This window comes from Geotrypetes seraphini, chromosome 6 (genome assembly GCF_902459505.1).
Source record: "Geotrypetes seraphini chromosome 6, aGeoSer1.1, whole genome shotgun sequence".
NCBI classification, from domain to species: domain Eukaryota; kingdom Metazoa; phylum Chordata; class Amphibia; order Gymnophiona; family Dermophiidae; genus Geotrypetes; species Geotrypetes seraphini.
The window spans coordinates 120,591,078-120,618,790 of NC_047089.1; the positions used below are offsets into that span (position 1 = coordinate 120,591,078).

The 27,713-nt window shown below is 46.4% G+C and overlaps 1 protein-coding gene across 5 annotated transcripts in view; it reads left to right on the top strand.

Annotated features, from left to right (window-relative positions):
• The window catches only part of LOC117363217 (DNA repair protein complementing XP-G cells-like), a 650,515-nt gene that overhangs the window by 189,039 nt on the left and 433,763 nt on the right, over window positions 1-27,713 (top strand). For all 5 annotated transcript variants that reach the window (XM_033950644.1, XM_033950648.1, XM_033950643.1 and 2 more), the window contains one exon: window positions 11,450-11,510. In XM_033950644.1, the coding sequence (XP_033806535.1) occupies window positions 11,450-11,510 (61 nt within the window). The remainder of the gene's footprint in view (window positions 1-11,449; window positions 11,511-27,713) is intronic.

A 27,713-nucleotide genomic window follows, 5' to 3' on the forward strand; every position in this document is an offset into this window, starting at 1 on the left:
CAGCTTCAGGATGCCGAAATGTCCTGAAGCTGTTCATGGGGACAATGTTCAGAGAGAGCACCTCGAAGCTGTGCATGGGGACAATGGAATAGGCGATCGCGGAGAGTGGGCTTTCTCCCTGCTTCCCTGCCCACCGCCACAACTACAGGAAAGGAAGGTCCAGGTGCCAGCCCACAAGCCTTCTCCCCTACGTCAATTCTGATGTCGGAGAGAAAGTTCCGGGCCAGCCAATCGCTGCCTGGCTAACCCGGAACTTCCTCTCCAATGTCAGAATTGACGTCGGGGAGAAGGCTTGTGGGCCAACACCTGGACCTTCCTTTCCTGCAGTTGCAGCGGCGGCGGGCGGGAAGCAGCAACAAGCGGCGGCAGACTGGGTGGGAGTGAGGGGGGTGTTATGAGCAGAAGAATAGGCGGTAGGCCAAACTTCAGCTCTGGAGGGAGGGAGGGAGGCAGGCTGGCTTCGGGGGAGGGGTGAGACAAGGGCTGGAAGGCAGTGAGGGGGACATAAGAAGGAGGGAGGGAGGGAGGAAGGAGAGAGAGAGGCAGAGAAAGGGGGGTTGTAAGCAGAGGAAAGACTAGAGAGAGAAAGTCCTGGACCAAAGGGAAGACAGGAGGCAGATGCTGGACCTATGTGAAATACAGACAGAGTAGGAGAGACCCCTGAGGAAGAACAGAGAGATGGAAGATCAATAACAGAGGAGGGAGAGAGAGATGGAGACCTGGAACAAAGGTGGTGGTAGGTACAAAGGAGAACTTACACTGGATCTGGTGAAGGTAACAGAAGGAAAAGAGGAGAGACCTGGGGATGGGGCTGGATTGTGAACAGAAATATTGGATGCGAAAGAACGAAAGAAATATTGGCATGCACGGTTAGAAGGAAGTGCAACCAGAGACTCATGAAATCACCAGGACAACAAAGGTAGAAAAAATGATTTTATTTTCAATTTAGTGATCAAAATATGTCAGTTTTGAGAATTTATATCTGTGTCTATATTTTGCACTATATTTGTCTATTTTTTCTATAGTTACTGAGGTTGACATTGCATATTTTTAAAGTCATCTGCCTTGACATCTTTGAAAAAAACCCAAAACTTGTAAATGATGATTAACATTTTCTCTGCGTACAGTGTGCTTTGTGTTTTTTTTAAATTTTATGGTCACCATATGAATTAATAAGAGATTGTATGTACATGAAAAATGAATGGAATAAATTGGGGGCGGGTTGGGGTGGGATTGGGGGTGGGGCTAGGGTAGGATTGGGGGCAGGACTGAATATTAATAGATGTCCCGTTTTGATGAAAAAAATAAATGGGCACATTATGTATGTGAGCTCTGGATTTGCACACTATCTGGCTGACATCTGTGAACTGATCCCACATGTTTTGGGTTAGAGGGAAAAGTCCTTCCCCCTTCTTCACAAGAGAACTGCTCTCTGCATGTGGAATATTATGAACTGCATGGGCATACCTTGCATAATGTCTGGCACGAATGTATACTGTTAAATACCAAAGTCAGCTAGCCAGTTTTGTAAGTAAATACTAGGGTGCCTCAATTGCCATTAAAGTTTTATACAATGCCATAATGTCCTTAACACTTTCTTGACACTTGAAGAGTTAATTCATTTAATATTTCACATAGCTTATTCATGTTTTGGATGATAGGTGGCACTGTTGTATATAAAGAGGCTAATTAGTGCAAGTTGTCAGCTTTGGTTCTATATGAAGCCATGGTAATGATTCTGACCCCAAAATTAGGCTGAACAGACTTCCAAAAGTTCCAGTGTATTTTTCTTATTGCCTTTTTTTTTCCTTATGCCTTGGCTCTCATTTATTATTGCATTAAATATCAAACCACTGTATAAAATACTTGCATCATTTATATTTTCACAGTACTACAAATTGTGCAGAAAGCTTCAGCTTTGAAGCTGCAGTGAGCTTTTTTTTTTAAAGCTGGAAGAGTAATTACAGTCTCCAGATTGGCCTTGTATTTCACAGATAAAACTGAATGTAATTCAGCATGGCTGTCACAGACACAGAAATTCAAGCTTGTCAGTGTTTAAATGACTATGCTTAAAGCATTTATTTATAAATACCCCATGTCTCAGGAAAATTTGAAATGTACTGCATATATTAAATGCAATTCTGTAGAGATGTCAATTTATATTAATCACTGTGGACCAACAAATAAATATATTAGATGTCCGCATATCTCAGGAAACTGACTATATGAAAGTGTTTTGGTGAGGCTGTCAAGGGTCACCTACATGGTCTGGCAGAAAACCAGGACACTGGAATACAGACTTTATATTATGGTAGCACTCTGGTTTTTGAAAACTTTTAAAAAATATTTATTTATCTATATTCATATTCCCAAAGATCCAAATTCAACCCCCCTGTGCCAATAGGATTACTGACAAAATAGACCAGGTTTGGTGTTAACAAAAGAGAAAATTAGTTATATGACAAGTGGTGAATAAGTGCAAATTAGATATGAGACTTTTAGGGCTGGATTCTGTAACTGGCGCCCAAGTTGGTGGCTGCCTTAATAGTGGCTGCCGATGGCCTGTCAATCAGTTCAGGGCGCTGGTTACAGAATCGCTCCAAGCTAGGTGGCTTAAATGTAGGCCCTGAAAACCCAGGGCTACATTTCAGCCACTTATCTTTGCCGCTAGACCGCAGCAGCCGATCGTGGACACAGGGATTCCCCCCTCCCCATCATCTGAGCGGCAGGGATTCCCCAAAGTCACTATTCTGTAATGCAGTGTTTTTCAACCTTTTTTGGGCAAAGACACACTTGTTTCATGAAAAAAATCACAAGGCACACCACCATTAGAAAATGTTAAAAAATTTAACTCTGTGCCTATATTGACTATATATAAAGTAATTCTCTTGAATAGGAATCAAATAAACACAAAGAAAGTATTTTATAATTACTTTATTATGAAATATTAAGTAAACAGAATAGTGAAAAATTATAAAATACTTTATTCAGTGCGAAACCTGGGCCTGTTTGGCTGAACACAAGCTGATATTCTGCTGGAATCGAAGAAAGACACACACGTAGCTCTTCGTCAACAGCTCTCAGTCTCTCTCTATATTTGGTTTTTATAGCATACAAAAATAGACAAATATACCCTCCATCCTTTTTATTAAACCACAATAGCAGTTTTTAGCGCAGGGAGCTGCGCTGAATGCCCAGCGCTGCTCTTGACGCTCATAGGCTCCCTGCGCTAAAAACCACTATTGCGGTTTAGTAAAAGGTGACCATATTGTAAAATATAGACAGCAGATATAAATTCAGAACTGTGCATAGTAAGTGAAGGGAAGTTTCATCTCTGGGAATTTACCCAGTTAACTATTAAGTTATTTGGGCAAATTCCTTTGAAAACTGTGGTAATACTGCCTCCACTTTGCTAAATTTAAAATAAAATCATTTTTCCTACCTTGTCTGGTGATTTCTGGTTGCACTTTTTTCTTCTGACTGTGCATCCAATCTTTCTTCCCTTCTATCAGCCTGTATGCTTTCTCTCCTCCACACCTCATTCCCTCCCCCAACTTTTTCTTCCTCTCTCCCTGACCTTTCTTTCTTTTTTTCTGTTTCTCTTCTTTCCTTCTGTTTCCCTGCCTGCCCCCTTTCTTTCTTTCTCCCTGCCGTTCCCCAAGCCACTGCCGCTGCCATCGGGGAACAGGACCCACCAATGGATAACAGGCCTCAAAGCCGACGCCGACGCATGCTCTCCCTGACGTCAATTCTGCAATCGGAGAGGAAGTTCCGCCCAGCCCAAACTTCCTCTCCGACTGCAGAATTGACGTCGGGGAGAAGACTTATCGGCTCGATAGATTAGATCGCCAAGACAAAGTGAGTCCTGGGTGATCGACTCACTTTGCCTTGGCGAGCTACTGGCGCCCCTGCCTCGGGCCCCCTGTCAGCTCCGGGCCCCTGAATGCAGGACTGGTAGTACTGCCCTGATGGCGGCCCTGTGGCACACCAGGCAACATCTCGCGGCACACTAGTGTGCCGCGGAACAGCGGTTGAAAAACACTGCTGTAATGGTTACATATCTATCCGCTTCAAGGAACCCCCATACCCGACCTCAAATCAGCCGGCAGGAGAGATGCCCACTCGTTCCTGCTGGCGCCCCCACCCCCTGATAACATCCCCAGCAGGATGGATGCCCAATCTCTCCTGCCGGCAGCCCCCCCGAACATCCCTGGCAGGAAGGATGCCCAATCCCTCTTGCTGGCAGCCCCCCAAAATATCCCTGGCAAGAGGGATGCCCAATCCCTCCTGCTGGCAGCCCCTCCGAACATCCCTGGCAGGAGGGATGCCTAATTCCTCCTGCCGGCACCACCCACTAACACCCCTACCCCCTGAAACCTACCCAGACTCTTCCCTGTACCTTTTAGTCAAAGGCCAGCCAGAGGGATGCCCACTCCCTCTGGCTGGCAAGCCTGCCTCTTCCGAATGGCGGGCCTTCCCTTTCCCAGTGCATCCTTTAAGTGCCTGGGCCATCCGGAGTGCACTAGGAGTGGCCTGACTCCAATTGACCAGATCTCTAAGGCCACTCCTACGGGTAGGGTTACCAGACATCTGGATTTCCTTGGACATGTCCGTGTGTCTGGACAGCTTTTCAAAACCCAGCACTTTGTCCGGGTTTTGAAAAGCTGTGTTGGGCAGGGAGGAAGTTTGCGCATGCACGGCCATCACACCAGCAGGGAGCGGGGCTAGGGCGGGCTTGGGGGCGGGCTTAGGATGGGGTGGGCGTAACTAGGCAGGCCTGGGAGCAGGACTAGGGGGTCCGAATTTTCCGAAAGGAAAATCTGGCAGTATGTGATGATATGTGGGTCACTGATAAGATACTGAAGGAGCAGAAGTAGGCCAGAGGTTTTTCCTGCTTCAGGCACAGACTCTGAATTAGAAGATGTAAAGTACAATATTCAGCTTTTTAATAAAAATCTATGTGTAAGCCTAACCCTTACAACTGGGTAAAAAAGGAAGACAATTTTTTTTTTTTTCAGACTACTAAGCCTGTTCAGTTTTCTGTATTTGAGAAAATTTGTACTTTGAAAATGGCAAATACAAAAAAAAAAATTGCTAAAACTAGCTGGAATACAGTTAGTTGGTGATTTCTGAGGTGAGTAAAACTAGTGAGCCTGAACTTGAACAAGTAAGCATTCTGTCCTTTATTCTTAATTACTTTATGAGTATTTCTATAAAGCACAGTTACTTACATAACAGTTGTTATCCAGGGACAGCAGGCAGATATTCTCAACAGGTGGGTGACATCACCGGAGCCCCGCAGCGGACAGCCTCGCAAGCAGACTTGCTTAAAGATCTTTGTAAGAGCTTACAAGTGCTGCACTGCGCATGCGCGAGTGGCTTCCCGCCCGAGTCAGGGCGCACGTCTCCTGTGAGGTACCTCAGTTCAGATAGCTAGCTAAGAAGCCAATCAAGGGAGGTGGGTGGGTTGTGAGAATATCTGCCTGCTGTCCCTGGATAACAACTGTTACGGTAAGTAACTGTGCTTTATCCCAGGACAAGCAAGCAGCTTATTCTCAACAGGTGGGTGATCTCCAAGCTAAGCATAAAGGGATGGAGGGAGAGTTGGCAACTCAAGAAAAGAGATTTTGTAAAACAGACTGGCCAAATTGGCCATCCCTTCTGGAGAAAGTATCCAGACAGTAATAAGAGGTGAATGTATGAACCGAGGACCAAGTGACAGCCTTGCAGATTTCCTCAATAGGAGTTGATCTGAGGAAAGCTACAGATGCCGCCATTGCTTTAACTCTGTGGCCCGTGACTCGACCCTGCAGAGGGAGACCAGCCTGAGCATAGCAGAAAGAGATGCAAGCAGCCATCCAGTTGGATATGGTTCGCTTCGATACAGGATGCCCCAACTTATTTGGATCGAAGGAGATGAAAAGTTGTGGGGCAGTTCTTTGAGGTTGAGTGCGTTGCAAGTAGAAAGTCAAGGCACGCTTACAGTCCAAAGTATGGAGCGCCACTTCTCCAGGGTGAGAATGAGGTTTTGGAAAAAATACTGGAAGAACAATAGATTGATTGATGTGAAATTCTGAGACAACTTTAGGCAAGAATTTTGGATGAGTACAGAGGACCACTTTGTCATGGTGGAAGACTATTAAAGGTGAATCCGCAACCAAAGCTTGTAACTCACTGACTCTTCGAGCAGACATGAGGGCAATTAGAAACACCACTTTCCAAGTAAGATACTTGAGATGAGCCTTGTCAATTGGTTCAAATGGAGGCTTCATCAATTGTGCCAGGATGACATTGAGATCCCAGACCACTGGAGGTGGTTTGAGCGGTGGATGAACATTAAAAAGTCCTTTCATGAAGCGGGAAACCACAGGGTGTGCAGACAGAGGTTTCCCATCAAGAGGCTGATGAAAAGCAGCAATCGCACTGAGATGGACTCGGATATATGTAGACTGAAGTCCAGATTGTGAAAAGTGAAGTAAATAATCCAAAACAGAAGCCAAGGAGGTAGACATTGGCTCAATTTGGCAAGTAGAACACCAAGCAGAAAATCTAGTCCATTTCTGACCATAACACTGCCTAGTGGACGGCTTTCTGGAAGCTACCAAAATGTCCTGTACAGATTGAGAAAACTGTAGAGTCAGTTAGGTTGAAAGGTACCAAGCTGTTAAGTATAGAGACTGCAGATTGGGATGAAGTAAGGACCCTCGACTCTGAGTAAGCAGATTGGGAAAAACTGGTAGAAGCAGAGGCTCCCTGGTGCTGAGTTGAAGTAGAAGGGAGTAGCACGGTTGTCTGGGCCACCGAGGAGCTATCAGAATCATGGTGGCATGTTCTGTCTTGAGTTTGACAAGAGTCTTGAGAATCAGAAGGAATGTAGGGAAGGCATAGAGAAACTGACACGTCCAGTCTAGGAGGAAAGCATCTGTCTCGAGACGCTGGGGAGAGTATATCCGGGAGCAGAACTGAGGCATCTTGTTGTTGAGGGGAGACGCAAAGAGGTCTATCTGAGGGGTCCCCTATTGAGCAAACACCTGATGGAGAGGTGAGGAATTGAGTGTCCATTCGTGAGGTTGCAGAAGATGACTCAATTTGTCCGCCAGACAGTTGTGCTGACCTTGAATGTATACAGCTCTGAGAGAGATGTTTTGATGGATTGCCCAATCCCACAGCTTCAGAGCTTCTTGACAAAGGGAGTGAGATCCCGTACCTCCCTGTTTGTTGACATAGTACATGGCGACTTGGTTGTCCGTCTGGACAAGGACTACCTTGTCGTGAAGAAAGTGTTGAAAAGCTTTGAGAGCATTGAAAATCACTCTGAGTTCCAGCAGATTGATGTGACAAAGACGGTCTGCAGGAGACCAATGGCCTTCGGTACGGAGACCGTCTAGATGGGCTCCACATGCGTAGGTTGACGAGTCTGTCATGAGAACCTTCTGATGAGGGAGAGTGTGGAACAGCAAACCTCTGGAAAGATTGGAAGAGAGCATCCATCAGCGGAGAGACTGCCTCAACAAAGGAGTTACTGTAATTTGTTGAGAAAGTGGGGTCAGTAGCTTGTTGCCACTGAGATGCCAAGGTCCACTGAGGTATGTGAAGGTGAAGTCTGGCAAAAGGAGTCATGTGAACTGTAGAAGCCATGTGACCGAGGAGAATCATCATTTGTCTTGCTGAAATTAATGTGAGGTGAGTCACTTGATGGCAAAGGCGAATGAGAGCATCTTGGTGTGATTGAGGCAGGAACGCTCTGAGCCGACCATGTCCAGAGTGGCCCCGATGAACTGAAAAGACTGAGATGGATTCAACTGGGATTTTGGAAAGTTGATTTCGAACCCCAGACATTGGAGGAACATAATAGTCTGTCAGGTCGCTGCAATAACCCCTTGTTGAGAGGGGGCTTTGATGAGCCAGTCGTCCAGGTATGGAAAAACTTGAAGACTCTGGGTATGGAGATCTGCAGCCAACACTACCAGACACTTCGTGAAAACTCTGGGGAACGAGGTGAGTCCGAAAGGAAGAACTCTGTATTGTAGATGAAGATTCCCCACCTGAAATCTTAAATACTTGCGAGAGGCTGGATGAATTGGGATATGAGTGTAAACCTCTTTCAGATCCAGAGAGCATAGCCAATCTCCCTGATTCATCAGGGAATACAGAGTTGGTAAAGAAAGCATCTGAAACTTCTCTTTGACTAGAAACTTGTTGAGGGCTCTGAGGTCCAGAATGGGTCGCAAGTCCCCCGTCTTCTTTGGGACTAGAAAATAACGGGAGTAAAAACCCATGTCCCATTGGTTCAAGAGAACCTCCTCGACAGCTTGAAGGTGAAGAAGAACCTGAAGAAGGGGAAGTTGCGACAAATTGGAAGAACACTCTCTTGGAGGGCGATCTGGAGGCACCTGAAGAAAGTAAAGTGAGTATCCCTCCCGAAGGATGATGAGAACCCAGAGATCTGAGGTGATCATCTCCCACTGGTGATAAAAATAGTGGAGATGGCCTCCAATGGGCAGAAGAGAAATCTGATGGAGGGAGGTTGGTATTCTCAGACTGGAAATGTCAAAAAGACTGAGTTGGTTTAGCTGCAGCAGGGGTCTGAGCTTTCTGCTGTCGTGGTTGCTGTGGCGGTCATCTAGGTGGAAGCCCGGAGAAAGCTGGCATCGTTTTTTGAGGATAACGATGTGGTGGAAGCTTGTATGGCCGAGCAGAAGGAGTCTTAGGTTTCGGCCGGATCAAGGAAGCAAAAGAGTGCTCATGTTCAGAGAGGTGCTTTGTAGCAGCTTCAATGGAATCATCAAAAAGTTCATTTCCCTGGCAAGGCAAGTTCGCTAGACAGTCCTGCAAATTGGGATCCATATCAACAATGCGGAGCCAAGCGAGGCGATGCATGGCTACTGCAAAAGCAGAAACCCTGGATGAGAGCTCAAAGGCATCGTATGTGGCCTGCAGCATGAAGAGTCGAAGTTGAGACAGAGTTTGAATAATCTGTTTGAATTCTGGAAGACACTGTTCCTCAAGAGACGGATAAAACTTAGGCATTATTTTGAGGAAGTAATTGAAATAAGCAGTGAAAGTGTAATTGAGAATTCTGTTAGCCATCATGGAATTCTGATAGAGCCTATGGCCAAACTTGTCCATGGTACAGCCCTCCCTGCCCGGAGGGACCGCAGCATAAAGCTTAGATGGTTGAGCTTTCTTTCATGAAGATTCCACAACCAAAGACTGGTGAGACAATTGAGATTTCTCAAATCCCTTACAAGGCACGGTGCGCTATCTGGATTCCAGCTTAGATGGAATGGCTGTAATGGAATAAAGAGTTTCCATATTCCTGAAGAAAGTTTGCTTTAAAACAGGAGTCATAGGAAGCCTCAAGGTCTCCTTGGGTGGATGAGGCAATTCTATGTCGGCCAAGTACTCAGGAGTGTACTTGGAATCAGAGTGGAGATCCAGCTGAAGAGCTTTTCCCATATCAAAGACAAATCTCGCAAATGAGGCAGACTTCGAGGTAGATGGACCCTCAGGAGAAGGAGAGCAAGACTTAGGAGCCACCGAATAGGAAGGAGAAGCCTCTCTGGAATATTGAGAAGGAGGCTCAGACTCTGGGCGCATAGTCACTAAAGAAGCTCCACTACCTGTGACAGGAGGAGTCAAAGAGTGTTTGCGCTTAAGAAGCCTCAATGGTGAAGTCCCCGGGGTCCGAGGAACAGAGTGGGTCGAGGCAGGAGGAGTGGTCTCGATGGAGGAGTGTTTGACCTGGATGGACTTCGAGGAGAAGCAGCCGGTGTGAGAGCTTTGCGAGACCTATGTTTAGATTTCAAAGAAGTCTCAACAGCCTTAGATAAACGAGGCATAGAAGACTCAGTATCCGGATGAGGAGAGGTCTTCTGCTTGAGAAAAGACTCCTGACTGCGTTTGGAAGCAAGATGCCTCGAATGCCTCGAGCGATGCCTCGATAGAGGTTTAGGAGACTGTGTACCAGGAGGAGGAGAAGAGTCGCTGGATGATAAGCGACGAGACTTCCGAGGCTTGCCTCGAGGTGCTTCAACAGGATGCTCAGGCTGAGGCTCAGGCTGGCTCGTAGGAAGCAGGGTCAAGTCCGGGAGGAGCTGAGCCATGACCGAGGAAATATGAGTGGTCAGAATGGCTTTCAACATGTCCTCGAACATAGGCATCGAGACAAAGGGATCAGGTCTCAAAGGTGCAGCAGTGCACTCCAAAGAGGGCAACCTTGAGGATGAGTATTCCCTATGTTTGGAGGCACGCTTAGCTGGAGGTCTCAAAGAATCCGGCAGGACCGTAGACACGGCCTGGGATGCCTGGGACTCTGGAGGCTTTTTAGGATGGATACCTGAAGGAGAAACAGGAGACTTACCCACAGATGAAGACTTAGAAGGGACTGCAGGCGAGGCCTTCGAGACCAAAGGTGTCGAGGTCGAGGCCTTGGTCGAGGCAGCCAAGGGTGTCGAGGTTAAGGTCTTGGAAGTCGAGGCTGTCCCCGAAGCCGAGGTTGAGACCCTCTCAGCAGACTGCTCCATAGTGCCAAACAGTTGAAGAAGCTTGGCACGTCGCCCGCGAAGGGCTCGAGGTTGAAGGGCAGCACAGCGCAAACAAGCGTCGGGGCAATGTTCAGGACCCAGGCAAACAATACACTGACGATGAGGATCGGTGACTGAAATAGCCCTGCCGCACTGGCTACACTTTTTAAACCCGGTAAGAGGCCGGGACATAGAAAAAAAGAAGACCGATGAACGAACGAGGTTCAGCGGCCAGGCCTAGGCCAAAAGGCCGCCGGCTGGAAAAGAAACAATAAAAGTTGTTTGTTTGTTTTTATTAAAATAAGAGAAGGAATACACGAGCACAGCTTATTAAAATAAGAGAAGGAATACACGAGCACAGCGACTAGGGAAAAATAACAAAGCCGTGGTGCGAGAAGGCAACGAAGGGCTGCAGAGCTGAAGTGAAGAGGACGTCTCGGCTCTGCGGAAAACATTGAACTGAGGTACCTCACAGGAGAAGCGCGCCCTGACTCAGGCAGGAAGGCACTCGCGCATGTGCAGTGCAGCACTCATAAGCTCTTACAAAGATCTTCAAGCAAGTCTGCTTGCGAGGCTGTCCACTGCGGGGCTCCGTCGGTGACGTCACCCACCTGTTGAGAATATGCTGCCTGCTTGTCCTGTGATAATTGTTCTTTACCATTGAAAGTTTATATTCCTTAGTTCAAGTAAGATAAACTCCTAATTCAATGTATTTTGAACTGTATTTTTTTAAACAGTAGAATTTGAAATACATGCAGGGGTATGAAGACTTTTAAAAGGCACTATAAATATTCTTTGTTCTCTCTGTACAAAGCTGTTTAAATTAAATATCTTATAAAATTAAAATTCAGATTGCTGCTACATTGGGTAGATTATACTCAAATCTTTATCTTTGTAAACATGTGGGCTTCTTTTCTTTCCAGCTCAGAAGAGGAAAATGAGAGGGAATGGGAAGAAAAAATGACTCAGAAGCAATTACTGCAGGTAACAGACAACAAACAATCTTTTTGCTCTGTGAGATTGTTGTTTCCAGTGCAATAGGTGAGATATTCTGAACCAGTAGGGTTATTTCCTCATAGCCTCAAGTTGCTGCAGAAGGAATCCACTCTGGATGTTTCACTCGGCCTCTGATGTACGTCACTGGGCTCTCTAGCTCCACCTTCCATTCTTTCCTTCTACATCAGGGATCTCAAAGTCCCTCCTTGAGGGCCGCAATCCAGTTGGGTTTTCTTGATTTCCCCAATGAATATGCGTGAGATCTATGTGCATGCACTGCTTTCAATGCATATTCATTGGGGAAATCCTGAAAACCTGACTGGATTGCAGCCCTCAAGGAGGGACTTTGAGATCCCTTTTCTACACTAACATGACCATATGTCCCGTTTTTAATTACCTTGTCCTGTTTTCGGAGCCCAGGATTTCTTCCTGCTTCTCCTTGCTTCCCCGACGCAGCAACAGGCCAGGCGGGGAAGCAGGGTGGCTTGGCTTGTGGGGGGGCAGGGGAAGCAGGGTGGCAAGGGGGCTTGGCTTGTCTTGGCTTGTCAGGGGAGCAAGAGAAGCAGGGTGCGTCGGGGAAGCAGGGTGGCTTGGCTTGTCAGGGGGCAGGGGAATCAGGCTGGCTTGGCTTGTCGGGGGCAGGGGAAGCAGGGTGGCTTGGCTTGTGGGCAGGGGAAGCAGGGTGGCTTGGCTTTTGGGTGCAGGGGAAGCAGGGGGGCAGGGAGAAAGAAAGAAATGAAAGAGGATTCACAGTCAGAAGGAAGTACAACCAAAGACTCATGAAATCAGACAACAAATGTGTCAGTTTTGAAAATTTATATTGCTGTCTATATTTTGCACTATATTTAATGGGATCTGGGGGGGATGGAAAGGGGGAAGAAGGATCCAGGGGTCCTATCTTGTTTTGAGGAAAAAAATAAATGATCACGTTATTCTACACACATGCCTGCAGGAGTGTTTGTTCTGATCTTCCCATTTTATTATTTTTAATTCGATGTAATTTCAACCTTTTTTCAGGTAATTTGGTGCTTGGAGTGATTTTGAAGCTCTGCTTGCTTGAGAATTCACAGACTTCAGTCTGTAGTTGACAGGCTGATCCCATTGGATGCCTGTTAGCTAGGCTGCATATTTTTCTCTGGAGCTTAGGGCCATCCCTGACATGGTCTCACCTACTGTAAAGTAGGGGTTGAGTGCAGGCTGCTAGGCGCCATTAGGAGGCTTGGCAGTGTCTCGCAGGGTTCTGGCTACATCTTCGCACCTCCTCCCATCCCAGTGCCCATCTGTTGGTCTGCAGGAGTGAAGGTATGGTCAAGCATAGGAGTCTGACTGGCAGGCAGCCTGAGGATCAGATTTGCAGAGGCATTCCCAGTACTGTGGCAGTGAATTTCTCATCCAGCTACTGCAGTGGTCTCATACTCATGGCCCAGGAGCCACATGCAGCCCACCAGGTACTATTTTGAGGCCCTCAGTATTTTTATCATAATCACAAAAGTAAAATAAAATAGTTTCTTGATCATATGTCTCTTTAGCTATAAATGACAATATTATTATTAAGACTTAGCCAAAAGGAAAGATTTATAAACTATAAAGAGTTTTACTTCATGCAAAATTGTAATTTCTTTAATAAGACATTAACTATTTTTTCTAAGGCCCTCCAAGAACCTACAAATCCAAAATGTGGCCCTGCAAAGGGTTTGAGTTTGAGACCACTGAGCTACTGTGAAAGAGCTGAAAGCAAGCCACAGTAGAGAGTTGCGCGGGGACAGAAATCCCACCCGTCCCCGTGAGGAATCCCACCCGTCCCCACCCGTCCCCGTGAGGAATCCCTCCGTCCCCACCCGTCCCCGCGAGGAATCCCCTCCGTCCCCACCCGTCCCCGCGAGGAATCCCCTCCGTCCCCGCCCGTCCCTATAAACTTCAGAAATAGTTATTTCATTTAATTATGCTACTGAATTAAAGGCTCTGGTAGAAACCCATTTACAAATAAGCAAAAAGACTTTATTAATTTGAAAATATTAATTGGGAAGAATACATACTTTGCAAACGGGTTTCTACCAGAGCCTCTAATGTTTATAAATTTTTATCAACACAACTAATATACTACTTTATCCTGAAGCAAAATTAAAAAAAAGAAATATAATTCTTTTCCTACCTTTGTTGCCTGGTTTCTGCTTTCCTCATGTTCTCATTCAATTCCTTCCATCCACTGTCTCTCTTCCTTCTGCATCTTCCATTTGCTCTGTTACTGTGCCTCTCCCTTTCTTCCCCCTTCCAAATTGGTCTGGCACCCATCTTCTTCTCTCCGCTCCCCCCATAGTCTGGCATCTGTCTTCTTCCCTGCCAGCGTCTTCTCCCTACTCTCTCTTCCCCATTTCCTTTCAGCGTCTTTCTCCCCCCTCTGTCTTCCACATGTGCTTTCAGTGTCCTTCTCCCCCCTCTGCTTCCCCATGTCCTTTCAGCGTCCTTCTCCCTCTCTGTCTTCCCCATGGCCTTTCAGCGTCCTTCTCCACCCCCCCCCCCGTCTTCCCCATGTCCTTTCAGCATCCTTCTCCCCCCTCTGTCTTCCACAAGTGCTTTCAGAGTCCTTCCCCCCCTTCCCATTGCCTTTCAGCGTCCTTCTCCACCCCTTTGTATTCCCCATGTGCTTTCAGCGTCCTTCTCCCCCTCTGTCTTCCACAAGTGCTTTCAGAGTCCTCCCCCCCCGCCCTTCCCATGGCCTTTCAGCGTCCTTCTCCACCCCTTTGTATTCCCCATGTGCTTTCAGCGTCCTTCTCCCTCCTCAGTCTTCAAGTGCTTTCAGAGTCCTTCCCCCCCTCCTGTCTTCCCCATGGCCTTTCAGCATCCTTCTCCCCCCTCTTTCTCTACCGCCCCGGGTGCAGCACAGCCGGCCAGGTCCCCTTACTTTTGTGGCACTTCCCCGACCGACCGACAACAGCCCCGGTCCGACAAACCTCCCTGCCCTTAACCGCGAATCTAAATTACCTTCTTACAGCTGCTGTAAGAAGATAATTTAGATTCGCGGCTACAGGGCAGGGAGGATTGTCGGACCGGGGCTGTTGTCGGTCGGTCGGGGAAGTGCCACAAAAGTAAGGGGACCTGGCCGGCTGTGCTGCACCCGGGGCGGGGTGTGGCGGGGCGGACCGCCCCCTCCCTTGGTAGCCACTCGAACCGCGAGGCTACTCTCCTCCTTACCTGCACTGCCTGCAGCACAGAGCCAAACGGAAGTCTTCCCGACGTCAGCGCTGACGTCGGAGGGAGGGAGGGCTTTGTTTAAGCCCTCCCTCCCCTCCGACGTCAGCGCTGACGTTGGGAAGACTTCCGTTCGGCTCTGTGCTGCAAGCAGAGAAGGTAGGGAGAAGAGCCGCGCGACTGAGTACATCCAGCCCCGCAGGAACCCCGCGACCCTCGGAGGCGTCCCCACGGGATCCCCGTGACCCTAGGGGGCGTCCCCACGGGATCCCCGCGACCCTAGGGGCGTCCCCACGGGATCCCCGTGACCCGAAGGGGGAACCCGCGGGATTCCCGTCGTCCCCGTTCCCGTGCAGCTCTCTAAGCCACAGCACATATCTTTTGTCAGAACAGTGAGTATGCAGGCTGACAGTCTGTGAGAGGAATTGAGGGAAGTTGGAAAAGTGTGGTTTTGAGTGTTAGAAAAGTGGGGTATGAGTGTTTCCTGATGTTACCCTGTGTTCCCCCTCCTAAAAAATCCTAAAATTGCCATTTTTAAAGTTTGGGAAGTGTGAAAAATATTGTGATTTTGGTGCAAATTTTTTGACAGTGGCCTTCTTGGATTGTTAGCGATCTTTTTTTCTAAAGCTCCTTGTTTTTCAAAACTGCTAATTTCACCTTAAAACTTGCTGTGATGGAGTCCTTGGGCTCTCCTCGTGTGGATTCTTACCAGGATTGTGAAAATGTAGCGTTTTTGGAGCATTCTTGCGCCACATGCCGCCACACATTGCCTCCTGGATCATGATGATGTCAGATGCCAGCCTTCGGAGCTGGGGGGAGTCCATTGCAATCATTCTGTTCAGGGGAGTTGGGCGCTTTCTCAGCGAAAATGATCAATCACCTGGTTCGAGCTCAGAGTCATTCGGCTAGCTCTGATGCAATTGCAGAAGACTGATGGGCCAAGCGGTCAGGGGCTTCTCTAGCAATGTGACGGCAGTAGCCTCAATCACCAGGGAGGAATCAAGAGTACTCCTGTATCTCAGGAAGCCCGCCTTCTTATTCTTTAGGCGGAACATTACCTCCTAGCTCTGACAGCAACGCATGTGGATGGAGTAGACAATGTTCAAGCAGACTTTTTCAGACTGATTCTGGATCCAGGTGAGTGAGACCTGTCCGCAGTGGCCTTCCAAGCAATAGTGTGGCACTGGGGGTGGGCCCGCTTTGATCTCATGGCCATGGCAAGAAACAAGAAAGCGGTTCGCTTCTTCAGTTGAAGATCCAAGCCCGGAAGTGAAGGGCTCGACGCTCTGGTGCAGCCGTGGCCTCAGGAGACTCTCCTGTATGTCTTTATTCCTTGGCTGGTGTTTGACCAGATCATTCGATGGATCCAGGCGCATCCAGGCTGTGTAGTTCTGGTTGGACGTGCAGACCATGGTAAGCAGATCTGATCCGTTTGTGCAGGAGTTGCAGCCTTCGGCTGAGCAACCATCCGGACCACCTCCCGCTGGGTCCAGTGTCCTTGGAGTTTCCGGGTTCCTTTGCTGTTCTGGTACGACTTTTGAGCACGCAGTCTTAGAGCACAGAGGATATTCTGTCATGGTTGATGCTCTTCTCAAGTCTAAGAAGTTGTCCACAATTTTGGCTTATACTAATGTGTGGAAGGCTTTCCAATATTGGTGTGCCCAGGACCAGGTGGATCCTTATTCAGCTCCATTCTTGCTGATTCTCGCCTGCCTTCAGGATGGTCTAGATAGAGGGTTCTCTTTGGGTCCAGGTGACTGGGCTCTCTTGTTTTATATCCTGGAAGCGTCAGTCCTTGTTGGCGTCTCTTCCTGCTGTCGCTAGATTTCTACAGGGGTCTCTTCGTGTCAGACCACTGGTTCAGTAACCTTTCCTTTCCCGGGATCTTTACCTGGTGTTGTCTAGCCTTTCCAAGGCGCTTTTTGAACTTATTCGACATGTTTCCCTCTTGGCTTTGACACTCAAGCCAATTTTTCTGGTTGCCTTTCCTTCTGCGCAGCTTGTGTCGGAACTACAGGCTCTGTCTTGCAGAGACCTGTTCTTCTGTATTTCGGAGACTGGGGTTTCTCTTCGGAAGGTTCCCACTTTCCTTCCTACTGAAGGTGATTTTGGCTTTGCATGTTAATCAGGAAGTTAGAAGCCATAGCCAATGCAGAGGACATTGACATCATTGGAGTCTCTGAAACGTTGTGGAATGACAAAAACAAATGGGATACAGCACTGCCAGGGTACAAGCTCTATCACCAGGACAGGTCAGGACAGAAAGGAAGTGGAATAGCCCTATACATAAAAGAAAGCATACAATCGACAAAAACGGATACAGCAGAGACGACCAACAAGCTGAATCGCTATGGGTTAAAATACCGGGAAGGAAAGGGCCTGAAATAAAGATGGGTTTATACTGTCGTCCACCCGGGCAAACCGGAGATATCGATGAAGAAATGGAAGCCGAGATGAAGCGAGAATGCAAAAGCGGTAACATGGTTATTATGGGAGACTTCAACTACCCCGGGATAGACTGGAGTCTTGGAAGCTCAAAATGTGTTAGGAAGACAGAATTCCTGGAGGCTATACAAGATTATTTAATGGAGCAGCTTGTTAGAAAATAAGCGAGAGGAAATGCCACTCTGGATCTAATCCTGAAGGAGTTAAGAGGACCTGCAAAAGAAGTAGAGGTAGTGGGACCGTTGGGAAACAGCGATCATAACATGATCAAGTTCAAGGTTGAGGTAGGAATACCGAAAGGAAAGAGAACCATAGTGACAACTTTCAACTTCAGGAAAGGAAACTACGAAGCAATGAGGGAAATGGTAAGGAAGAAACTTAGGAACACTTCCAAAAAATGGCAAACGGTAGAACATTCCTGGTCTTTTCTCAAGAACACGGTGAGCGAGGAGCAAAATCTGTATATCCCCAGATTCAGAAAGGGGTGCAAAAAGAGTTGAACAAAAGATCCGGCATGGATAACTAAAATAGTGAATAAAAATTCATTCAAGAAATGGAAAAAGGACAAAACTGAGGGGAACTGGAAAGAGCACAGGAAGTATCAAAAAGAATGTCACCGAGTGGTTCGAAAAGCCAAAAGAGAGTATGAAGAGAGGCTAGCTAGGGAAGCACAAAACTTCAAACCGTTCTTTAGATATGTTAAAGGGAAGCAACCGGCTAGGGAGGAGGTTGGACCGCTGGACGACAGAGACAGGAAGGGACTGGTGAAGGAGGAGAAAGAAGTGGCAGAAAGACGAAGACACATCCAACATACTGGAACCTGAGCAATTCTTCAATGGAAATCAAGCAGAAAAATTAACATCCATGGAAATGAGCCATGAAGATGTACACAGGCAGATAGAAAAACTAAAAATTGACAAATCCCCGGGTCCGGATGGAATCCATCCAAGGGTTCTGAAGGAATTAAAGGAGGAGATAGCGGAACTACTGCAGCAAATTTGCAATCTATCCCTGAAAACAGGCATGATCCCGGAGGACTGGAAGATAGCCAACGTTACGCCCATCTTTAAAAAGGGATCAAGAGGTGACCCGGGAAACTACAGACAGGTGAGTCTGATCTCGGTTCTGGGGAAAATGGCGAAAGCACTGATAAAAGAAAACATCGATGAACATTTTGAAAGAAACAAACTTCTGATAACCAGCCAACATGGTTTCTGCAAGGGGAGATCGTGTCTAACAAACTTATTGCACTTCTTCGAAGGAATTAACAAACGGATGGACAAAGGAGACCCCATAGACATCATATATCTAGATTTCCAAAAAGCTTTTGACAAGGTGCCCCATGAACGCCTACTCCGGAAACTGAAGAACCATGGGGTGGAAGGAGACATACATAGATGGATCAGAAACTGGTTGGTGGGTAGGAAGCAGAGGGTAGGAGTGAAGGGCCACTACTCGGACTGGAGGAGGGTCACGAGTGGGGTCCCGCAGGGCTCGGTGCTCGGGCCGCTGCTATTTAATATATTCATAAATGATCTAGAAATAGGGACGAATTGTGAGATAATAAATTTTGCGGACGACACCAAACTATTTAGTGGAGCTTGGACTAAAGAGGGCTGCGAAGAATTGCAAAGGGACTTGAATAAACTAGGGGAATGGACGACGAGATAGCAGATGAAGTTCAACGGTGAGAAATATAAAGTATTACATGTGGGAAACAGAAACCCGAGGTACAACTATACGATGGGAGGGATGTTATTAAATGAGAGTACCCAAGAAAGGGACTTGGGGGGTAATGGTGGACATGACAATGAAGCAGACGGCACAGTGCGCAGCGGCCACTAAGAAGGCAAAGAGAATGCTAGGCATAATCAAGAAGGGTATTACAACCAGAATGAAAGAAGTTATCCTGCCATTGTATCGGGCGATGGTGCATCCGCATCTGGAGTCCTGCATCCAATATTTGTCGCCGTACCTTGTGGCCACCAGCATAACCCCGAACAGGGCTTTGCTGCAATTCTGATGGCTACACTAAACAGCACCTAAGCGTGTGACCCGGCCTGGAGTCACCCTGCAGGATCGGGTTTTCAAAGTAAAAAAAAAAACACCACAATAAAGTTCCAACACAGGGACAGTTTATATAACTAGTTCTCTTTACTTAATCCTTCCAATCAGGTAAGTAATACTTTCATTGCTTCAGAATTCCAGACAGAAGTCCAGTAAGGAAGAAATTAAAAAAAACATACAGCACTGTCAAAATGGCAGAGTAATTGAAGCAGGGCTAATTAACTCCAACTTTCTTTTCCTCACTGCTTCTTAAGTCTCTCCTATTGTTGAGACCTTGGGCTCAGTAAGGAGCTCACTCTGACTGCTACCAAGCAGTCCTTTTCTTTATTCTAAAACAGCTACAGTCCAGCCTTCAAGTTTTAGTTAGATTGCAGTCCATAACAAAAAAATAAGAAAGCCTCTGGCAATTAATAATTAAGGTTGCCAGGAAGAAGAGAGAGTAGTAGGTTTTGCAAAAATTACAGTCTTTCAAACAGACTTTCACATTCCCTCCCAGGTGGAAGCAAAACCTCTCCCTCAAATACTCTCTCTAAACTTTCACAGCAAAAATCAGCATTCAAAAACAAAAAGAACAGCACACAAACAGTTTCCAAAACTCACTCACTGTTTGTGGCTCAGAGTCCAGTTCACCTGCATTGGTTCAGGTAGGTTAACATCTCTTCCAGCACAAGACTCTTGAAAGTCCATAAGTTCCTCAGATTGAGTCAAACCCTCTGGTTGTGCAACCTCATCCAGCTCCATAGGTTGGGGCTCCCTGTCCCTGTTTGGCTCATCAGGGTCCCTAGGGAGGCAAAGCCTAAACTTCCTCCCTAGCCGGCTTCCTTCCCTGTTATTGTGGGCAGGCTTATATACTCTGGGGAAACGCCCTGTTGTATCAGCCCTGGCAGTATTCCAAGGGCCTCTTGGGCTCCCCCGGTGGTCCAGGAAATTATTTAATTCAGATCCAATCTGTTCTTTACCAATTCCTACCCGGGATTTTGGTTTCACCTCTTTTCCCTTTATCTTGACTGAGACCTGCGCTGGAAGAATTCCTGGCTGGTCACAACCTTAAGAAGGACATGGCGTTACTCGAGAGGGTTCAGAGGAGAGCGACGCGTTTGATAAAGGGATGGAAAACCTTTCATACGCTGAGAGATTGGAGAAACTGAGTCTCTTTTCGCTGGAGAAGAGGAGACTTAGAGGGGATATGATAGAGACTTACAAGATCATGAAGGGCATAGAGAGAGTAGAGAGGGACAGATTCTTCAAACTTTCGAATAATAAAAGAACAAGAGGGCATTCAGAAAAGTTGAAAGGGGACAGATTCAAAACGAATGCTAGGAAGTTCTTCTTTACCCAACGTGTGGTGGACACCTGGAATGCACTTCCAGAGAGAGTAATAGGGCAGAGTACGGTACTGGGGTTCAAGAAAGGATTGGACAATTTCCTGCTGGAAAAGGGGATAGAAGGGTATAGATAGAGGATTACTGCACAGGTCCTGGACCCTTTGGGCCGCCGTGTGAGCGGACTGCTGTGCACGATAGACCTCAGGTCTGACCCAGCAGAGGCATTGCTTATGTTCTTAGAAGGTTGAGATTTTTTGTTGCTTCTGAGGCTGCTGTTTCTTAGGAGGAGAGCGATTGTAAGGAGCTGCCCTTGGAGCAAAACGCCTCAGATATATGGGAGGAGGACGTGTAGTTTTGGCAGGAGCTGGCTTCGGCTTAGGTCTGACAATAGAGGCAAAGGATTTTTCATGGTCAGACAATTTCTTGGTGGCTGCCTCGATAGATTCATCAAAGATGTCATTGCCTGCACAAGGAATATTGTCCAAGTTGTCTTGAAGATTAGGGTCCATGTCAATGGTACGAAGCCAGGCAAGGCGACGCATGACTTCCGAGCAAGCAACTGCCCGGGCAGACAACTCCAAGGCATCGTAAGACGACTGAAGAAGATGTAGCCTGAGTTGTGATAAAGAAGCAATGACTTCTTGAAATTCAAAGTGTGTTTGAGTATCCAAATAACTCAGAAATTTAGGTAAAAGAGTTATGAGGAATTCAAAATAAGAAATAAAATGAAAGTTATAATTGAGGACTCTAGAGGACATCATAGAATTTTGATAGATGCGACATCCGAATTTGTCCATAGTTTTTCCCTTCCCTTCCAGGAGGAACAGTGGCATTGACCTTGGAAGGTTGGGACCTCTTTAAGGAGGACTCCACAAGCAGGGATTGATGAGATAACTGAGAGTTGTCAAACCCTTTGCGATGTACAGTTTATACCTAGAGTCCAATTTGCCTGGAACAGCTGTAATGGTATAAGGAGTCTCCAAGCATCTGGCAAAAGTCTGAGACAAAAGCTTGTGAAGAGGAAGCTTGAGTGACTCTGCTGGAGGTTAAGGTAGATGCATGACTTCGAGGTACTCCTTAGAGTATTTGGAACCAGCATCTAATTGAAGATCCAAGTCAACAGCCATCTGACGAAGAAAAGATGAGAAAGATCTGCTAATGCTTTGCCTCGAGCAGGACTCGAGGACGTCAAAGCAGCCTGGGTGGAAGATGAAGTTTCAGCAGGAAAAAAGGTATCAAAAGAATATGGAGACTTGGACGAAGCAATCAAAATCGCTGCATCCTCGAGGTGCTCGGGCTGCTGCTATTTAATATATTCATAAATAATCTAGAAACAGGGACGAAGTGTGAGATAATAAAATTTGCGGACGACACTAAACTATTTAGTGGAGCTCGGACTAAAGAGGACTGCGAAGAATTGCAAAGGGACTTGAACAAACTAGGGGAATGGACGATGAGATGGCAGATAAGAACATAAGAAGCGCCATCTCCGGATCAGACCTTCGGTCCATCAAGTCCGGCGATCCGCACACGCGGAGGCCCTGCTAGGTATACACCTGGCTTATTTTATAGCCAACCATATCTTTATATGCCTCTCTCAAGGAGATATGCATCTAGTTTGCTTTTGAAGCCTAGGACTGTCGATTCCACAATAATCTCCCCTGGGAGAGTATTCCAGATGTCAACCACTCTCTGTGTGAAGCAGAACTTCCTGATATTAGTCCTGAACTTGCCCCCCCTTAGCTTCATTTCATGTCCTCTTGTCCGTGTCAAATTGGACAATGTAAATAGTTTTTTCTGCTCTATTTTGTCGATTCCTTTCAGTATTTTGAAGGTTTCGATCATATCCCCACGCAGTCTCCTTTTCTCAAGGGAGAACAATCCCAGTGTTTTAAGTCGATCCTCATATTCCAGTTTCTCCATACCCTTCACTAGTTTAGTTGCTCGTCTCTGCACCCTCTCCAGCAGTTTTATATCCTTCTTTAAGTAGGGAGACCAATGTTGGACGCAGTATTCCAAGTGGGGTCTGACCATTGCCCTATAAAGCGGCATTATAACTTTCTCCGATCTACTCGAGATTCCTTTCTTTATCATGCCCAACATTCTATTTGCCTTATTTGCCGCTGCCGCGCATTGTACCGACGGCTTCAGGGTCCTATCTATCAGTACACCCAGATCCCTTTCTTGTTCACTTTTTCCCAGAGTTGCACCTGACATTCTGTACTCGTATTCCTTATTTTTACTGCCTAAATGCATTACCTTGCATTTCTCCACGTTGAACTTCATCTGCCATTTCTCCGCCCATTTTTCTAACCGACACAAATCGCTCTGGAGTTCCTCACTGTCCTCCTGCGATCTGATTGCCCGGCAGAGTTTTGTGTCGTCTGCAAACTTGATGATCTCACTGGATGTTCCGTTTTCCAGGTCATTGATATAAATATTAAAAAGGATCGGCCCAAGTACCGAGCCTTGGGGTACACCACTAGTCACTTTCTCCCAGTCGGAGAACTTCCCATTTATGCCCACTCTCTGCTTCCTGTTTTCCAGTCATTTGCCTATCCATCTTTGTATATCTCCCTCTATGCCATGGCTTTGTAGTTTCCTAAGAAGTCTTTTGTGTGGAACTTTGTCAAATGCTTTCTGGAAGTCCAAGTATATTATGTCCACCGGCTTTCCACTATCAATTTGCTCGTTCACGGTCTCAAAGAATTGGAGTAAATTCGTCAAACACGATTTCCCTTTCCTGAATCCATGTTGACTGGGTTTCATCAAGTCATGTGTGTCCAAGTGCTGAACTATGCTATCCTTGATCAGTGATTCAATCATCTTGCCGGGGACAGATGTAAGACTCACAGGTCTATAGTTGCCCGGTTCTCCTCTCGATCCTTTTTTGAAAATTGGCGTGACGTTCGCTTTCCTCCAGTCGTCTGGTATCTGACCAGTTCTGATTGACAGGTTTGCAAGTTTTTGCAGTAACTCTCCGATTTCGACCTTCAATTCCTTCAAGACTCTCGGGTGAATTTCATCCGGTCCAGGGGATTTGTCACTTTTAAGTTTGTCGATCTGGTAGTATATCTGATCTAAGTTCACTTCAACTGTGGTGAGGCTGTCCTTTATTTCTCCTGTAAACAGTTTCTCCACTTCAGGTATTGTTGAGGTGTCCTCCTTCGTAAAGACAGACGCAAAGAAGGAATTTAGTTTGTCTGCGATTTGTTTATCTTCCTTGATGTACCCTTTTCTTCCCATGTCGTCCAGGGGTCCCACTGCCTCTTTTGCAGGTTTTTTCCCTTTCACGTATCTAAAGAAGGGCTTGAAGTTTTTGGCCTCCCGGGCTATTTTTTCCTCATAGTCCTGTTTTGCAACCCTCACCGCCTTGTGACATTTCTTCTGTTCATCTTTATGTTTGTTCCAGGCTTCGGTTGTCTTCGTGCATTTCCATTTTTTGAAAGAGTCCTTCTTTTCTTTTATGGCTTCCTTCACCTGTATGGTAAGCCATGCTGGTTCTCCTTTGCCTTTAGTTCTCCGATCTTTGGAAATCCTCGGAATGTAGAGATCTTGTGCTTCTGCAATAGTATTTTTCAATAGGCACCATGCCTGGTCTACTGTTTCAAGTTTGTCCACCATCTTCTCGAGTCGTTTTGTTACCATGGCTCTCATGCAATCGTATTTACCCTTTTTAAAGTTTAAGGTGGTGGTTAAGGTTTTGGCATGTTTCCCTTTCCCGATGTCAAGTTTAAAGTTGATTACATTGTGATCACTCGTTCCCAGTGGAACCATGACTTCTACTTCTGTTATCGGTCCGGTGAGACCATTTAGGACCAAGTCCAAGGTGGCGTCGCCTCTTGTCGGCTCTTTTACCATTTGCTCCAGGAAGCAATCCCCTAGCACCTCCAGGAACTTGGCCTCCTTGCCGCAGTTGGAGGCTCCTAGTTTCCAGTCTATTCCTGGGAAATTGAAGTCTCCTAATATAACTACATTGCCTGTCTTGCATACTTGTTTGATTTCCTCCATCATTTCTGAGTCAGTGACCTCCGCCTGTCCTGGGGGACGATAGTAAAGGCCAATTTTTGTATCTGCGCCATTGTGACCAGGAATTTTGATCCAGAGGGACTCCAGCTTCTCTTTCCTGTCTGTTGTAATCATTCCAACAGAATCTATTCCTTCCTTAACATATAGGGCAATACCTCCACCTTTCTGCCCTTCTCGATCCCTTCTATATAGTTTGTATCCCTGTAGTACTGTGTCCCATTTGTTTTCTTCATTCCACCATGTTTCTGTTATGCCAATGATATCCATGTTCTCATGTCTTGCTATCGTCTCTAGTTCTCCCATTTTGTTTCCTAGACTTCTAGCATTTGTATACATACATCTAAGTTCCCTTCGTGTTACCTTTTTGGACCTTCTACTCTTGGCTGTCCTTACAGTTTCATTTACGGTATCCTTTACTGCTCCTGTGTTATCTCCCATGTTTGCTGTGTGGTCATCCCCTCCTGTGTCTGAGTTGTCCCTTCCTGCTTGTTCTCCTTTGTTGGCTGTGAGGTCGACCTCTCTTGTGTATGAGTAGTAGTCCTTTGTTCCTACGTCGGGGCATCCTGTTGTCCGTGCCATCGACCGGTGGTCGACTGTCGGCTTTCCCCTGTCCTTCAGTTTAAAGCCTTCTCTATTGCTTTCTTCATGTTGCCTGCCAAAACTCTTGCTCCTTCCTTGTTGAGGTGTAGTCCATCCCTTCTGTAGTATTTACTTTTTCCCCAGAACGCCGTCCAGTTGCGCACGAAGTCGAAGCCTTCGTCTTCGCACCATCGTCTCATCCAGGCGTTGATCACTTGCAATTCCCCTTGTCTCTTTCCATCTGCTCTTGGTACAGGGAGGATTTCAGAGAAGGCCACCTTCACCTCCCTGATCTTCAGTTGTCTTCCGAGTGAGTGGAGCTGGCCCTTCAGCTCTTCCCTGTTTAACGTTACATTTGATGAACGTTTACATTAGATGAAGTTTAACGTTACATTTGGGAAACAGAAACCCGAGGTACAACTATACGATGGGAGGGATGTTATTAAATGAGATTACCCAAGAAAGGGACTTGGGGGTAATGGTGGACATGACAATGAAGCCGATGGCACAGTGTGCAGCGGCCGCTAAGAAGGCAAACAGAATGCTAGGCATAATCAAGAAGGGTATTACAACCAGAATGAAAGAAGTTATCCTGCCATTGTATCAGGCGATGGTGCGTCCTCATCTGGAGTACTGCATCCAATATTGGTCGCCGTACCTTAAGAAGGACATGGCGTTACTCGAGAGGGTTCAGAGGAGAGCGACGCGTATGATAAAGGGGATGGAAAACCGAGAGATTGGAGAAATTGGGTCTCTTTTCCCTGGAGAAGAGGAGACTTAGAGGGGATATGATAGAGACTTACAAGATCATGAAGGGCGTAGAGAGAGACAGATTCTTTAAACTTTCGAATAATAAAAGAAGAAAAGGACTTTCAGAAAAGTTGAAAGGGGACAGATTCAAAACGAATGCTTGGAAGTTCTTCTTTACCCAACCTGAGGTGGACACCTGGAATGTGCTTCCAGAGGGCCCTAATAGGGTAGAGTACGGTACTGGGGTTCAAGAAAGGACTGGACAATTTCCTGCTGGAAAAGGGGATAGAGGGGTATAGATAGAGGATTACTGCACAGGTCCTGGACCTGTTGGGCCGCCGCGTGAGCGGACTGCTGGGCACGATGGACCTCAGGTCTGACCCAGCAGAGGCATTGCTAATGTTCTTAAGTTCGTTTGCCTGCCTTTCAGCCTACTGGCTCTAGGCCACATGGTCGACTGCTGAAGAAATTGGATGTGCATAGAGTTCTTCTGCATTATCTGGAGATCACTAATAAGTTTCGTTTTTCTGGACATTTGTTTGTGTTGACTCAAAGAGCTAAGCTGGGCATTCCCGCTTCCAAGGCAAGGGAGAGCCATTTCATCAGTCTACATTCTTTCTGGGAAACAGTCTCCTGTTTCCATCAAGGCACATTCTACCAGGAGTGTGGCTTCATCATGAACTAAAGCTAGAGCTGTCTTCCCTGAGGAGATTTGCAGTGCCGCAACATGGTGTTCTCTTCACACGTTTTGCAAGTTCTACAGAGTGGACGTGGCGGCAAGACAGGACTCCACCTTTGGATCCTCAGTCTTAGGGGTCAGTGCAGCAAGCCCACCCTAGCTTTTTGGGAGTCTGCTTTAATATATCCCTACTGTCTAGAATGTCTCACCTATTGCACTGGAAAAATAGATTATGTACTTACCCTGTAAGCTCTTTCCAGTAGATAGGTGAGACATTCTAGACCCCCGCCCACACCTTACTGTGCTTTACTACTGTTTTAGTCTGGTTATGCTTCTCCAAGATGATTCTTGGATGCCCGTCAGCCCTTGGGGGCTGGGAAGGCTTTGTATATATGTTTCAGTTTTATATGAATTTTCTGAGCTCATTTGAAGTTTGTGTTGGCAGTTAACATTACTGCTGAGTTAATTCTTGAGCAGAACAGTTGGTTTAAGCCTGTAGCTACAGGTTCCTCTACTTCACGTATGTTGGGTGGCTCTACATGTTTGGATACTAACTGAAGGTGGAGCTAGAGAGCCCAGTGAAGTACAACAGAGGCAGAGTGAAAAATCCAGAGTGGATTCCTTCTGCAGCAGCATGCAGCTTTGGGGAAATAAGCCTATAGAATGTCTCACCTGGACAAGAGCTTACCAAGGTAAGTACATAATCTCTTTATAGTGCAAAAGGATGTTAATGATTTTCCTCCCTCCTTCATAGTGATTTTTTTTAAAGCTTAATCCTTTTATATTCTGGCCTTCATATTACATGATTAGAAGTAGCTTTACTGGTATAGTTGACAGAGATTTGATACTGAAATATTACTTTATGATGAAGGAGGTGTGTTTAGAAATAAGAGCTATGCTTTTTCCTGATGTCTCCCAAGAAACCCAGAAGAAGTGGGAGCAATTCCTATTGCTTCAGCCTGATGTGTTACAATTGGGGCCATCTTTTTTTTTTTAATTCCCCTTCAAATGCCTTATCCTGTATCATTTGAATAGGTTTATTTTTTGGGATTCTGTGCATTGATTATACTTTTGACATTCAAAAGAATGCCAAACTTGACTCAATGAAGAGGCAATATATTCTCAACA